Source organism: Pantherophis guttatus, chromosome 10 (assembly GCF_059756535.1).
Source record: "Pantherophis guttatus breed Tessera chromosome 10, ASM5975653v1, whole genome shotgun sequence".
NCBI lineage: Eukaryota > Metazoa > Chordata > Lepidosauria > Squamata > Colubridae > Pantherophis > Pantherophis guttatus.
Window position 1 is genome coordinate 30,166,877 of NC_142072.1, and position 16,531 is coordinate 30,183,407.

Consider the following 16,531-nt stretch of genomic DNA (forward strand, 5'->3'; position numbering starts at 1 on the left):
CCCCTTGAGGTCAAACACACCCTGATGTGACCCTCAATGAAATAGAGTTTGACACCCCTGTCCTAGACCCTGCCTTCCCTCCCACAATGAGTGAGACAAGCTGATGTAATGGGGCAAAGCCAGTTCCATAGATAACCTGGCCCTATGGCATGTAGAGCTCTGTGATGTGCTGTTTTTCATTTCCTAGCAGCTCGTGTATCCCGTGTCAAAGTCACATCTTATAGACCACCAGCACTGAAGTGAACCTGATCAGATTGAGGGTGGTGCTACTTGTTGGTAAAGAAGAGAGAAAGGCAGCTGTCACCCACTAAGTCTTGGGGAAGTTCTCATGCCGTGCCTCTCCCCAACAGCTGAAATGCCAGCCCCACAAGTAAAAATGGTAGAGAATTTATTGGAGCCACTTAGTCCCAGGCCTAGATTGAACAAACAATTATCATGGAGAGCCAAAATGCAGGTTGCATCCAAGCATGGTCAGGGAGTACATGCAAGGGAGAAGGGATCCTGCACCTTCCCTAGTAGTGGTGTTGAAGAAGTGCAGAAGTTAGTCCCGCCCATATTTGTACTGGGTCTTCCCATAAATCAGGGGTCTCCAAACCTGGCAACTTTAAGATCTGTGGACTTCAACTCTCAGAATTCTGCTGGCTGAGGGAGTTCTTCCATGCTGACTGGGAGTTGCTCGTGCTGGCTGAGGAATTCTGGGAGTTGAAATTCACAAGTCTTAAAGTTGCCAGGTTTGGAGACACCTGCCATAAATGATTAAGTGGAGAGCAAGGATTCAGGGCAAATTATTTCAATGAGACTCTTCATCAGCGGCTGAATTGATGGAAATGGATGAAACTACTAGACCAAATCCCTTGTCAGAACATGAACTGTGTTTGCTTCCTTAAAGATTAGGGGGGACTTTAGAGATAGTGAGATAGTTCTGTGGCATAGAATTATTAGCCAGAGAGTGAGAGTTTGTGGTGCATCTTCTCTTCTACATAACCATCTGCATGGTTATAACCATCTACATGGTTATGTAAAATATGAGTGAGAACCCCTTCTAGTGAGGGAAAGAAAGGGAGGGGGAGTCTGCTATGGTACAGAGGCTGATCCAGGGGCTCAGGGGAAAGCTCCCACTATGTACCCAAGGCTTATTTTTGGCAAGTTCCTTACCTGGCAATCACAAAAAGCACACAGCTAACTCCCAGGTAAGCAAGGAGGATGTACATCCAAATGTCAGGAGACAATGGGTTCAGGAAGGAGAAGACACTGGGGTTGGTTCCATTGGCCTTTCGGTAGAGAATGCTGATTCCAAGAGTCATGAAGGGCTTGGAGAAGTCAATCACTTTCTCCCGAATGTGGGTGATGGTGAGGGGAGCGACTGCCAGATCAGCTTTCTGCAAAGCAAATTGGCAAGAAGTACAGGGAGAGAAAGCAGTGGTTAGAGACAAGCAGGAAAGTGGAGCAAAAGAATATGATCTGGATCAATGTCCCAAAGGTGCTTTTCCAAAAGGCAACTGGCCTTTCTTGGGTTTTTTTTTTTTTGTTGTTGTAAAAGTTTCACTGAATAAGCTTTTTGGATGAGAAACATAACAATTTCAAAGAAAAACAAGTCCAATTGCCTTTTGGAAAAGCACCTTTGGGACAACCATGACCTGGATGATTGAGAATCTCCACAGAGATCTGAGTAGATCTTAGAACTGCATCTCCTTTAGGTAAAGTAGCTCAGCTCTTAATGATGCCACATTTATGATGTTTTCTGGCAACCATGCAGAAGTGCTTTCCCCTCCTTTAGGGATGTTTTTAAACTTCACTGCAGCCCACAGCCCCAGGATTCTGAGGGGATCTCTTGTCCAAGGACTAACCAGTCCTGGCAGTGCTTACTATCTGATCCTGACCAAGTTAGCCAGGCAGTGACACTTGTTGAGGTGCCCCTCTTTAGCTTCGGTTAAAATATCGAACTGTCTTAGTGAGCAGTTTCTTAAGGGAACAACCATCACAAAGGAATTGGGGAGGGACTATTGTTTGATGAGTAACATATTAAAGAATATCTAGAACTTTTCTTTATGTTCCTAAGAAGCAAACGTGTAGATTATCCACTTTAGCCTTTACAGATAGTCCTTGATTTATGACCACAATTGAACCCAAAATTTCTGTTGCTAAGTGAGACATTTATTAAATGAATTTTGCCCCATTTTACAACCTTTCTTGCCACAATTGTTAAGAGAATCACTCCAATTATTAAGTTAGCCACACGGTTTTTAAGTGAATCCAGCTCCCCCATTGACTTTGCTTGTCAGGAGGTTGCCAAAGGGGATCACATGACCCCCCAGGACACTGCAGCTGTCATAAATGTGAGTCGGTTGCCAAGCATCTGAATTTTGGTCATATGACCATGGGAATGTTGCAATGGCCGTAAGTGTGAAAAAAGGTCGTAAGTCACTTTTTTCAGTGCCGTTGTAACTTCCAACAGTCACCAAATGAACTGTTGTAAGTTGAGCACTACCTTTATTGGATCCAGTTTTTTTTTAAAGGCCACTTTTTTTCCTTTCATGAGAAGGCCTCCTTTTTACCTTTATCCACAAACGCTCCACAATTCGTCATGCTAGAGATAGCAGGGCATGTTTGCCCACTAGAATGACATGGCCAAGCCTGCAAGAGTTGAAGTCTGGCAGTTCCAACCCCCCCCCCCACCCCCCATCTCCTCCATTCCCTCAAGGCCTCTGGCTCTGAGCAGCCTAGTTCCTGCTGTTACCTGCTATCTTCTGGGAGGGCATCTCACCTGAGATACTATTCCTAATTTGAGTGGATGAGAGAGATAGAGCTCCCTCAGCCCTGGTATAAAGAAACTAATGAAATAAACTCAATAACATCATTTCCTGTTTCTGTAGCTTTAAACCTGAAATCAGCCCCCATCTCCTTTAGCAGGCAGACTAATCTGGAAAGGTATGAATAAAATCATACTTTATTTTTAAAAAAGTTACTAACTTCTTTGTAATTAAGTAGCCAGATGTGGAGGATATAAAAATATAGAGCTGTTAAAAATGCAATTTTAAAAGAACCTCCAATACAAAAATATTCAAGGAAATATAAACTTCTTGCAGTGCTCCAAAGTACAGTTTCCATACTGCATAAAATCCAGCAATTGGCCTTGTAGAGAGATAAAACCAAAGATGGTAAAGCTAAAATAGCAAACTATATTCTAAATAAAAAATATTTATGCATATTTCTAGATTATTTTTTAGAGATAGATTTTTGTAGCATATTTCTTACCTGGTTCCTTTGGATTTTTTTTTTTTTTTTACATACTAGTATTTACAACCTTAAAACCAGAAGCTCAGAAGAACAGTATTGCTTCTTTCCATTTCCTTCATCTGAGTATCCAAATTCTACACACTTTAAAAAAAAAAAATCCTTGAGGAGAAACTTCCTAAGAGTGAGGACAATTAACCAGTGGAACAGCTTGCCTTCAGAAGTTGTGGGTACCAAAAAGACAAATTAGAGACAATATGCGAACTATATTAAACACATTAGAATATTATGAATTACACTCAGAGAAACAAATAGCGTTGCTATTTTTAGATGTACAAAAGGCGTTTGACAACGTAAATTGGCAATTTATGATAAAACAATTGAAAATGATGGATTTTGGAGACAGATTTATAAATATGATCCAAACTATATATAGAGACCAAGCGGCAAAGGTGATGGTAAATGGTGAAATGACAGAGAAAATACATATTAGAAAAGGAACAAAATTTAAAAACCCAATTTTTTTTTATACGACAAATTTAAAATTTTAAAAATGTAAAAACAGTTTAAAAAAGAGGTTAGGCCAGGCCGGCCTGCTGGAATAGGAATGTTTTGAGGGCACGGTGGAAAGCCGTGATCCTCCGTATCTCTGGGAGGAGCTCGTTCCAGATGGCAGGTGCTCCCACAGAGAAGGCTCTGCCCCTGGGGGCCACCAGTCAACACTGTTTGACTGACGGCACCCTAAGAAGCCCCTCTCTGTGGGAGTGTACTGGTCGGTGAGAGGCTACTGGTGGCAGAAGGCGGTCTCATAGATACCCCAGTCCTAGGCCATGGAGTGCTCTAAAGGTGGTAACCAAAACCTTGAAGTGCACCCGGAAGACCACTGGGAGCCAGTGCACCTCGCGCAGGAGGGGGGTCACATGGGAGTGCCACATTGCTCCCATAACCACCCGCACGGCCACATTCTGGACCAGCTGGAGCCTCTGGGTGCTCCTCAAGGGGAGCCCCATGTAGAGAGCATTACAGTAGTCTAGGCGGAAAGTGATGAGGGCATGAGTGACCGTATTTAATGAATCCCGATCCAGAAAGGGATGCAACTGGTGAATCAGGTGAACCTGATAAAATGCCCTCCCGGCCACAGCCGTCAGATGCCCTTCTAAAGACAGCTGTGAGTCCAGGAGGACACCCAAGTTGTGAGCCCTCTCCGTGGGGGCCAACGACTCGCCCCCAATAGTCAGTGATGGCACCAACTGACTATATCGGGATGTCGGAAACCACAGCCACTCGGTCTTGGAAGGGTTGAGCCTGAGTCTGTTTCTCCCCATCCAGATCCGTACAGCCTCCAGGCACCGGGACATCACTTCAAGGGCATCATTGGGGCAACCCCTGTCCCGAGCCCTCCAGAGATCATCAACCAATGTGACCAATGCCGTTTCTGTGCTGTACCCAGGCCTGAAGCCAGACTGGAACAGATCCAGATAAGCCGATTCATCCAGGTATTGAGGGAGCTGTCGTGCTACCACACTCTCAACAACCTTCACAACAAAGCAAAATCCTGGAAAATCCAATAGAGACAGCGCCAAAACTATTAGAACAAATAGAAGAATATGGGAAAGTAGCAGGTCTGAAAATCAATAAAGATAAGACAAAAATATTAGTCAAAAAGCAAAAAAAGAGGAGGTGATGGAGAAACTGAACATTCTAATTGTGAAGAAAGTGAAATATTTGGGCATCTATCTGACATCAAGATGTGCAATGCTCAAGGAAGACAATTATCACAAACTGAAAAAACAAATTGAAATAGACCTGGAAAAATGGAGAAACTTGCAAATATCACTAATGGGAAGAATAGCATTAATAAAAATGAATGTATTACCAAAAATATTATTTTTATTTCAAACAATACCAATAAAACTGGAGAAAAAATATTTTGAAGAATTGAAGAAAATAACATGGAAATATGTGTGGCAAGGAAAGAGAGCAAGGATTAACATAAAAATGCTACAAGATGCAAGAATTAGAGGTGGGTTTGGCCTTCCGAATTGGGAATTGTATTATCAAGCGGCAGCGTTAACATGGATTAAAGAATGGATTTTATTAAGGAATACAAGACATTGGAGGGTCATGATTTACAACTGGGTTGGCATGCCTTTTTATGGTACGGGAAACAAAGGATACATGGATATTTCCAAAGACATTATGTAAGAAATGGTTTGCTATCAGTGTGGGAGAGAGTGAAAGAAAAACATTATTTGAATATTCCAATGTGGCTTTCTACAATAGAAGCGGTGACATACCCAAATATTGTGAACATGGGGAATATTGTTAGATATAAAGACATTTTGACAGATTGGGGAGAACTGAAACAAAAACAAGAACTAGAGAGTCAAGGGATTGAGATAGATCGTAGACAATATGGCTTTAACTTGAGGAAATCAGAACTGGATGAAATATTGACAGGAACAGATGAGAAAATGATTAAGAAATTATATTTTATTTATTTATTTTTATTTGGTTAAATTTATATGCCGCCCTTCTCCCGAAGGACTCGGGGCGGCTCACAAAAGGTTAAAAACCAAAGAACAATAAAAAATATAATTAATTTAGCATAATTAAAATCCCACAATTTAAAACCCATATTAAAACCAACTAAAAACACCCCACAGATCAGATGAGTTGTTTAAAAAGCCACGTCTTTAGGTCCTTGCAGAAGGAACGGAGATCAGGAGCTGTTCGGAGCTCAGTGGGTAAGGCATTCCAGAGGGTCGGCGTGCTCACCGAGAACGCCCTCATCCTGGGCACCATCAGCCGACATTGCTTGGTCGACGGCACCCCGAGGAGGGCTGCCCTATGTGAGCGTGCTGGTTGGTGAGAGGCAGGCAGTAGGTGCTCCTTCAAGTACCCCGGGCCCATGCCATGAAGGGCTTTATAGGTAAGCACCAGCACCTTGAAGCGGATCCAGAGGATCACTGGTAACCAGTGCAGCTCGTGCAGGAGAGGTGTAACATGAGAGTAATGGGAAGCTCCCGTAACAACCCACGTGGCTGCATTTTGGACCAGCTGGAGCCTCCGGGTGCACCCTAAGGGCAGCCCCATGTAGAGGGCATTGCAGTAATCCAGGCGAGAAATGACAAGAGTGTGGGTGACTGTAGGAAGGGCATCTCTGTCTAGGAAAGGGCGCAATTGGCGCACAAGGTGAACCTGCACAAAGGTCCCCCTGGTCACGGCCATCAGATGGTCAGCTAGCGACAGCCATGAATCCAGGAGGACACCAAGATTGCAAACCCTTTCTGACGGATTAGCAACTCCCCTTCCATCACAAGTGATGGGGCCACTAGATCAGAGGATGCCGGCATCCACAGCCACTCCGTCTTGGAGGGGTTGAGTCTGAGCCTGTTCCTACCCATCCAGACTTGCACCGCCTCCAGGCACTTCGACATATAATTATTTATTGCGTATTCGACTAGAAGATGAAGAAGTAAAAGAAACAATGATAGCATGGGCAAAGAATTTTGGATACACCATAGAATTGGATAAATGGCAACAACTTTGGGAAAGAAATTATAAATTAACAATGGCAACAGCCTATAAAGAAAACCTGTATAAGATGTTTAATAGATGGCATAGGCCACCAGAAAGATTAGCTAAGAAGTTTAAAGATAAATCAGCTAAGTGTTGGAAATGTCACCAGTTGCCGGGATCATACTATCATATGTGGTGGTTGTGTAAAGAAGCAAAACAATATTGGGTGAAAATACAAACATGGTTAGAGGGAATGTTGCAGCAACATATAGAGTTAAAACCAGAGATATTCTTATTGGGAATTTTACCAGAGAATTATAGTAAAGGTGTTATGTATATAGTTTTGGCAGGAAAGTTTGAATGTAATTGCTGTCAGCTAATTGGCTGATTGCCAGGACTGCAGAGTATATAAAGGGAGCTGTTTCCCTGGGTCAGTTGCTGGATTCACACCATGAAGTAAAGAGCTGTTGTTACTCATGACCTGGCTTCTGTGTCCTCATTCACCCTACTTAACATTGGCGACGAAGGTGGGATTCTGAGGCACAGAGCTAAGGAAAGAGCTGAAGCCACAGAGCAACAGAGAGAGCTGAAACAGAGAATCCAGCCAGGCAGACGAACGGAACACCCAGAGAGACAAACACGATGTGCGCTTATGTGCCAATGCCTTTCTACCCAGCCAGAGAGAAATGGGTGTCATACATGGCTCGATTCAAATGTTTCCTGGAGGCAAGCGACCTACAGGGGTTCTCGGACAACAGGAAAAGAGCTCTCTTCCTAAGCCATTGCAGACCCGAAGTGTTCGACATGGCCGAGTTACTATCTGAACTGACCCCGGTTCAGACCGTATCATGGCAAGCACTACAGGCTGCGCTGAAGGCACAATACGCTCCGGCGCCTTCCAAGTTCGTACAGAGGTACGAATTTCACCAGCGACTGCAGTGAGAGGGAGAGCCGATCAGCACGTACATGGCCGCCCTGTGTAAGGCGGCGACGCACTGTGAGTACAGAGACCTAGATGACGCGCTCCTAGAGCAACTAATCTGTGGCATGAGAGATATTCGCCTACAGAGAAGGCTACTCGCTCGAGCCAATCTAACTCTCCATATCACGCTAGATGAGGCGAGGGCTCATGAATCCTCCACAAAGGCTGTAAAAACTCTAAAGAGACCAGCTCAAGCAAGGACAACACAGCGGTCGACCCCGGTACACTGTGAGACGGTCCAAACAGAAAGCAAAGAGGAGTCTGACGAAGACATCTTCCGGACCGAGAAATACCGGCGGGACCAGAGAGACCACCGAGAAACCTGTGTGAGCTGTGGAGGGTCCAACCATCACAAGACCTGCAAATTCAAAGACGCCATTTGCAGGCGCTGTGATAAGAAGGGCCACCTGGCAAGGGTCTGCAGAGCTACTCAACCAGCCAACCACAAGTCATAAGGCGCCTCCAGCCAACCAGAGCCGGCACTGCAGAAAAGAACCAACAGACACAGTGACTACAGGAAGGGCGCAAAATTCAGAGATTGCGAGACCTATGCCATCCGCATTGGCCATGCAAGCACAACGCTGGCGAAAAGGGTGTGCACCATGGTTGAGATAGAAGGGAGCAAGTGCAGAATGGAGCTCTATACCGGCTCGCCACTAACCATCATGTCCTGGGCCAAGCTATGGAAGGCTGTACCCAGCATCAAGAACACCAGCTAAGACACCAGAGCATTGGACTACGCGACTACCAGGGCAACCGCATTCCAGTGCAAGGACGCGGCATGTTCCAGGTCGAGTATGGGGAATACCGGAAGAGCTGCCCCTCACCGGGGTCAGCCAGAATCTTCCAAGTCTTCTGGGATTGGACTGGTTCAACGCCTTGGGAATGGGATTCACTGGAGTCCGCAATGTGAGCAGCCGCCATGAAAGCAGCACCCTGAAGGACGACCTGATGCGGGAGTTCCAGGACGTGTTCGACGAATGGCTCGGCAAGTATGTGGGGACCCCTATTTCATTTAACCTCAACCCCAATGTCACCCCAATCCACCTTAAACCCAGGAGGGTACCTTTCGCCCTAAAGCCAAAGATAGACATTGAGCTAGACAAACTAATCAAGCAAGGGGTGCTAGTTCCCATCGACCACGCCAAATGGGAGACCCCAATTGTGACCCCAGTTAAGCCTGACACATCTTAGTTAGCACCAGTTAAGTCTGTGCATCTGCGCAAATTATAAATGCACAATTAATAAGGCTCTCCAACAGAGTGCTTATCCGGTACCTATTGTGCACCATTTGCTCCATTCCCTGGGCCCTGGCAAGATTTTCGCCAAATTCAATCTTGTGCAGGTAAGATTGAATTTGGCAGCAGTTGCCGGTAGATGGTGCTACCGCAGAAGCACAGACTATCGTAACGCACAAAGGTGCCTTTAAGTGTACTAGACTCCAATTCGGAGTCAGCATAGCCCCAGGGCTGTTTCAGAGCACAATGGAGCGGCTGCTACAGGGTCTGCCAGGGGTAGTCCCCTATTTCGATGATGTCCTCATCACCACAGAAGATGAGCAGCAATTGGGGGACAGACTGAGGGCAGTGCTAACAAAATTCAGGAGCGCTGGCCTCAGGGCCAAATGCAACAAATGCATGATTGCAGTCCCCTCTGTAGAATTCCTGGGGTACTGGGTAGACGGAACTGGCATTCACCCCACAGAAAGCAAAATCAGAGCAATTCGAGAGGCACCCACCCCTAAGAACATGGCGGAACTACAGGTGTTTTTGGGTCTCCTAAACTTTTACGCAATCTTCCTGAGGGACAAGGCAACAGTAGCGGAACCCCTGCACCGGCTATTGGCAAAGAACACACCATGGGTCTGGGGAAAAGCTGAATCTGCAGCATTTGCCACTGTAAAGAAACTTTTATCTGCAGAAAATTTCCTGATCCAATATAACACCACACTTCCCCTTGTTTTAGTCTGTGATGCATCCCCATTTGGAGTGGGGGCCGTGCTGAGCCACAGACTACCGAATGGACTAGAGGCGCCCATTGTTTATTATTCCCACACCCTGTCCAGCGCTGAGCGGAACTACAGCCAACTGGACAAAGAGGCTTTAGCAGCTGTATCTGGGGTTAAGAAGTTCCACGAGTATTTATTTGGCTGGGACTTTGAACTTGTCACAGACCATCGGCCACTTTTGGGCCTCCTGGCAGGAGACCATCCAACTCCTGCTACCTTGTCTCCCCGGATGACACTCTGGGCAATCTTTTTACCGGCGTATTCATATCGCCTGGTACATCGGCCAGGACTGAATTTGGGACATGACGATGCCCTCAGCTGCTGCCCATTATCAGACATTTTAGAGGACCCCACACCTGGAGTTCCAGTCTTGCTTATCGATGTGTTGGACTCGGGGCCTCTCACTTCCGCGGAAGTGGCAAGAGCCTCTGCCAAAGATCACGTATTTAAGACAGTCATGAGTTGGGTCATGAGGGGGTGGCCAGGAAAGACTGAAGGCGGGAAATTCAAATGTTTTGTCAACAAACACAACGAATTATCTATGCAAGGGGGTTGCTTATTGTGGGGCAATTGGGTCGTTGTTCCCTTGTGCCTAAGGGAAAAGGTTTTATAGTTGTTGCATGAGGGACAGCCAGGGATTGTGCAAATGAAGGGGCTAGCCAGGAGTTATGTATGGTGGCTGAACATGGATAACGACATCATTGAGTGGGTGGGGAAGTGTCAGCCCTGCCAAGAGTCTAGGCCAGATCCTCCCACAGCACCTGTAAGAGAATGGGAACGTCCCCAGGGCCCCTGGTCAAGAATACTGTCCGCCTCAGCTTTGCCTGCTTTGCCTGCTTCTGCTGCCATAAGAAACGGGTGAGGGATTAGTTATGGAGCAAAGGGGGGGGGAAGGGAGCAGGAGGTGTTTTTTTCCTTGTAGGTTGTGTCTTCGTGAGAAACGAAAGTGAATCTTCAAAAGGGGACGGCTGACCAACTGCCCTACATTCCTGATGAATGACGCTGCCAGACGTGTTGCCACCTGACCTTTGGAAGACCTTTGGATTGGCTGATGATTTATGAACACGAGGGGGGGGAGAAGCTTAGTAGATGCATTTCGCGTGTTTTGCTCACTACCAGCTTTACCTGGGTTGCTATCATTTCATTTTCAGTAAAAGTACTAAATTCTTCAAAATGCTTGAGTTTGGGTTTTCCTTTCCTGGATACTGAAGAAAGCATACCTGACATTAAGCTGGAAGTGCCAACCAGTCATCCCAGACAAAAACCGAGGGGACTGTAAATCCAAAGTATGTCAGATCGAGGGAGTGATGAAGAAGGGAAGATGGGGGCAGCGAGTTCAACCGCCCTCCAGTCGGAAGAGAAACTGCAGAATGGTTGGAAAGACTCCGTTTGGAGCCGGAGGAAGCTAGATGGTCCAAAGGAGTGGGGAGACTGCCGGACTGGGGAGAGGACCCCCGGGGAGTGACGACTTCCAGACCCCGTAAAAAGGAGGCAGTGTGGATGCAACAGCAGAAGGAACGTCTCATGATAGACCAAGCCTTGCAGCTTATCCGTGATGTAGAAGAAAGCAGAAAAAACCGTGAGTCTTTTGGAATTCCTGTGGAGAAGGGGGAAGCAGGCCCCAGGGGGGAGCCAGAAGAGACAGCCTGCGGGGGAGAGGAAGAATTTGAGGAGGGAACATCCCAGGCTTCGGCAGCTCGAGGAAGAGATGCAGCCGGCCAGAGAACCCCAGCCTTGCAGCCCCCCCCCCCCCGCAGACGTAAAAAGCCAAAACCCCCCCTTCCTGGGAAGTTTGATGGGAATCCTAAAGCCTTGGGATTTTTCCTGACCCAAGTGTGGAACCACATGCAGGATTGGGGGGAGGACTACGAAACAGAGGCGGCTAAAGTCAGAAGCGTTGCAAATGCCCTAGAGGGAGTAGCTGCTGAGTGGATGGTGGTTCTCCACAATAACAACTCCCTCTTGCTGAGAAATTACAACCAGTTCATGAGGGCCCTGACAAATACATATAGATTTTGCGGGCCCCTGTCACGGCCAAACCTTCCTGGTTGTAGTTGACGCTTACTCGAAATGGCTCGAGATCAAGCTAATGAAATCCACTACCACTGATGCAGTCATCAGGGTGCTCAGAAGGTCGCCACCCATGGATTACCAGACACGCTGATCTCAGACAACGGGCCCCAATTCACTGCCACACAGTTCGAGGGGTACCTGGCAGAGCTAGGGATCAGGCACGCCCTGTCTGCCCCATTTCATCCAGCCAGTAACGGGCAGGCTGAACGTTTTGTGAGAACGGCTAAGGAAGCACTCTCACGATTAGGCCCCGGGGACTGGCAGGCAAGGGTAGATACGTTTTTGGCTGCCCAACATGCTACGCCATGCACCACCACCAGGCGCAGTCCGGCCAAACTGCTGATGGGCCGAAAACTCAGGTGTATACTGGATAGGCTACATCCTAACTATTCCCCCGACAGTTTCAAGGGATCAGAAAAGAAACTGAGGGAATTTCCGCTAGGGATGCCAGTGTATGCCAGGAACTATGCAGATGGACCCCTATGGACAGCAGAGACGATTACAGACACAACCAGGCCCAAGTCTTACACGGTTGACATGGGAGATGGAAGGGTATGGCGTAGGCACATAGACCAGTTACGAAAAAGGGTAGTCGCCGAACCAGAAACCATACCTGACAATCCGGTTCCTAACTACCAACCACTTCCAACAGTTAGCTCAAGCCCAAGACAAGCGGAGAACTTATCTGAAGATTTCGGTGTCCGGAGCCAGCAACCCAAGGAATTGAGAACAACTGAAGAGGTCAACGCCCCCAGAAAAATCCAGGAGGTTCCATTGGCGGAGCCGGGAGAAACAAAAGGTCCCTCCGACCCGCTCGACGCCACACCGCAGACTGAACTGCACAGGTCTACTAGGGTCCGGACACGCCCTGGTCACCTGCATGATTTTGTATGTAAATGTGTATCCCAAGTGCCTTCTGGGAGGGGAGGGGTGTTATGTGTATTGTTTTGGCGGGAAAGTTTGAATGTAATTGCTCTCAGCTGATTGGCTGATTGCCAGGACTGTAGAGTATATAAAGGGAGCTGTTTCCCTGGGTCAGTTGCTGGATTCACACCATGAAGTAAAGAGCTGTTGTTACTCACAACCTGGCTTCTGTGTCCTCATTCACCCTACTTAACAAAAGGAGATACATATTTGATTATTCATATAATAACAGCGGCTAGAATTGTATTTGCAAAAAAACCTGGAAAGCAAATAAAATCCCGTTGGAAGGAGAAATTATAAAGAAAATTTTAGAAAGTGCAGAAATGAATAAATTAACATTGAGAATAAAAGATAAAGAGGAGTCGATGTATTTCAAGACATGGGATAAATTTTATGATTGGTTAGAAAAGAAACATTATTATTATTAATTTAATTTCTATACATGAATAAATATGAATAAAGATATAAATAGATAGAGAATAGATGGGAGAAAACAATTAGAAAAGCAGATACCCAGATGATGTCAAGTAAAAGGAGAAAGGGGAGGGGGGAGTAAAGGGGAAAAAAGTGAGATATTATAAAAATGTACTCAAATGATGAAACAAAAATAAATAATAATTGAATAAGAAATTGAAATGAGAGTAAAGATAATTAGAAAATCGGGGCTGCTCGAATACCACTTTAGATTGAACTGAAAAGGGAAACAACAGGAGAGAGGGGAAGGAGTAGAGAGAGAGGAAGGGAAAAGAGAGGAGAGGAGAGAAGAGGAGAAAGAAGAAAGGGAAAAGGAGAGGAAGAAGAGGGAGGGGAAAGAGGAGTAGAAGAGAAGGTTAGAAGGGGGGAAGAAGAGAGAGTGGGGGAAGAGGAGGGGAAGTAGGAAAGAGAAGGAAAGGAAGAACGAAGGAAGTAGGAGGAGAAACAGGAAGGAAGAGAAGGGGAGAGAAGAAGAAAGGTTAGAGTAAAGGTTAAGGATAAAAGACCAGCCCCCATAAAGTAAAAATGAAAAATGAAAGTTAAAAGAAAAGATGAATGAAAAATGATGGAAATGACTGTACATGTAAATGTGTTTATGAAAAATAAAAATAAAAACTTTATTAAAAAAAAGAAGTTGTGGGTGCTCCATCACTGGAGGATTTAAGAAGAGACTGGACAGTCACTTATCTGAAATGGTATAGGACCTCCTGCTTGAGCAAGGGGCTAGACTAGAAGACTTCCAAGGTCCTTTCCAGCTCGATTCTGATTCTGATGTCAGGCTGATTGGTCTGTAGTTTCCTGGATCTGTTTCCCCCCCCTTTTTTGAAGATGGGAATACATCAGCTCTTTTATCTTTTTTCTGATAGTGTAGTATATATATATATATAATGTAATATGATCAACTTTACTATATATGGACTCATATTTCTCTCTCTCTCTCTCTCTCTCTCTGTGTGTGTGTGTGTATGTGTGTTTTTCCTGTGTGTATGCATGTGTATATACACAAGGTGCCCTTGTATATTTTTCTTTTTCTTCTTTTTCTCATTTCTCTATTTAATAGTGTTCTGTTTGATAATAAAAAGGTTGAAAAACAAATTTATACTTTTAAAAAACAGAAATGACATACAGATACATAGAATAGGGGACAACAGACCTTGCAATGCTGTAAGGAAAAATATCTTTGATTATAGCAGGAAGGAAAGCAGAGCCTAATGTTTAGGCAACAAAGAATAATTTCAGAATTAAGGGGAGGCATCGTTCCACTCCATTCTGCATTGCTCAGACTCATGAGTAGAGTTCCCATCAGTTTAGGGGCATTATGTATTCTTTAATATAGAAAATCTGGAACTGGGTCAAGGAAGGACAGGGTTGGTCAAGGGATTAGAAACTAAGTTAAAGGAATTAAATTTTTCTTTTCAAAGCTAAGCAAGAATGAAGGTCTAATAAAGTTAACGCTTTTCACATATCCCTAAGAATGCCACATAGAAGATGACCTTCCCCTTTGACCTTGACTGCAAGATACAGAATGGTGGGCTTAGGTTTTAGGAAGGCAGATTCCACTCGAGCAGCTTCAGAGTAGATCCAAGCAATCCACACATTTCAGATTGGCAATGTTGCATCATCATTGAGGGAGGCTAGAATGCTTTTGTTGTGATGCATGTACTTGTTGTGATGGGTATTGCAATTGCCTTTTTTCTTCTCTCAAATCCTTGTTTAATTGCTATTTCTTTTCTATCATTTTAGGGGACTGAGGTCTCCTAAGTATATCAAGCTGTTACTTACATTTTTACAAATAGGAAGTGAATTTGATTTCTTATTGCACTCTTCTTTTTTCCTGCTTGAATAGTACAGGTGCATGTAAATTGTACTTCCCAATGTGTAGAAAGTATCAGATGAAAAGAACTTGATTGTTAATCCTGGTTGATAAATAATAATACTTTAGCATTTCTGAATTTACATAGTCAAAATACAGGCTTCTCACAACTCAAAATATTTCTGTTGTCTTTTTTCATTTCTCTAAATTTCGTAACACTGTTTATGTGTGTGATCCTTTTTTTCATTTTGTTTGATGTGATGCAAATATAAAACAAATAACATGGAGAAGATTATGGATCTTAGTACTATCAAATATCTCTTCCAACTTTACTTTTCTTGGTCTTTGCAAAGAAAAAAACCCATAACCTAAAGAGAAATTGTACTGATTTTTCCATGCAATTAATATGCTGGATTGTGGTATCTTGGATCTATTTTAGTTGTATAAACTGATACTCTGATCCCTTTTACTAGAAGGTAAGGGTCCCCAGGATTGTCTTGGTGGTGAGGGACACTTGGTGTTCTCTAAGCTTGGTGGTTTTCTTGCAGATGTTTCATTACCCAAACTAGGTAAACATCATCTTGGAATGAAAAGTCTGCAAGGAAACAACTAAGTTTAGAGAACACCAAGGACCTCACAGTTGCTGCTGCTCCCCCTCCTCCTTTCCAGTACTGCTGATGTTACCTAGTTTCGGTATTGAAATGTCTGCATGAAAACACCCAAGCTCAGAGAGCACCAAGGAGTCACAAATATCCCCCTTTATTGGTGTTTTGGTTGTACCCACTGGATGTCCTATCAGGAGCTTTCAAACTAGAGAATGATCATCCATAAAGCAGCTGAGAAGGAAGGGGCACTTTCTAATGGAGAAGGTTGGGTTAAGGGTGGAAAGAAAACACCTCAATCCTCTGTCAGCAAAGACTTCCTTGGCTCCACAATTAATGCATTTGTACAACAGGCACTGAACAAATTAAACAAGACGTCTAAACCCACAGGTGACAATAGTCCCCAAAGCCAGGACAGAGCTAGACAGATTTACTTTAGTTAATTCATAACCTAATTGTCCGTGTCACTGGAAAACAAGATAAATAATGCATATTTCATTGATTTTACTGAAGACAGCAGGGTGTGGTGAAAGGAATAAGCAGCTGTTAGTTCCAGCAAATTGAAGCTGGTGATTGGCAAAAGGTGGACTAATTCCATCAGAATTCCCTTCCAGGGGGAAGCACGGTGTGAGCTATTCAACCATACCAATAATGCAGGTATCCCTGAAAAAGGACTACCATCTGGATTATATCACCTCCCAAAGTGCTATGATAGTAATTTCAAGGTAAGATGATGCACACAATCACTTAATCGCCATGTTTCACTTAAGCCTTCTATTTTAACAGATTTCAGCCCTATAGACCTGATAAAGACCCAGTTTGGTATAGTGGCTAAGAAATCAGGCTAGAAACTGGGAGACCATGAATTCTGGTCCACCTTGGGCACAAAGCCAGCTGGG

General features: G+C 44.7%; 1 protein-coding gene across 2 annotated transcripts in view; it reads right to left on the bottom strand.

Annotated features, from left to right (window-relative positions):
* Positions 1-16,531, bottom strand: part of GRIK3 (glutamate ionotropic receptor kainate type subunit 3) — a 397,845-nt gene that overhangs the window by 40,482 nt on the left and 340,832 nt on the right. For both annotated transcript variants that reach the window (XM_034413166.3, XM_060691366.2), the window contains exon 11: positions 1,156-1,379. In XM_034413166.3, coding sequence (XP_034269057.1) covers positions 1,156-1,379 — 224 coding nt within the window. The remainder of the gene's footprint in view (positions 1-1,155; positions 1,380-16,531) is intronic.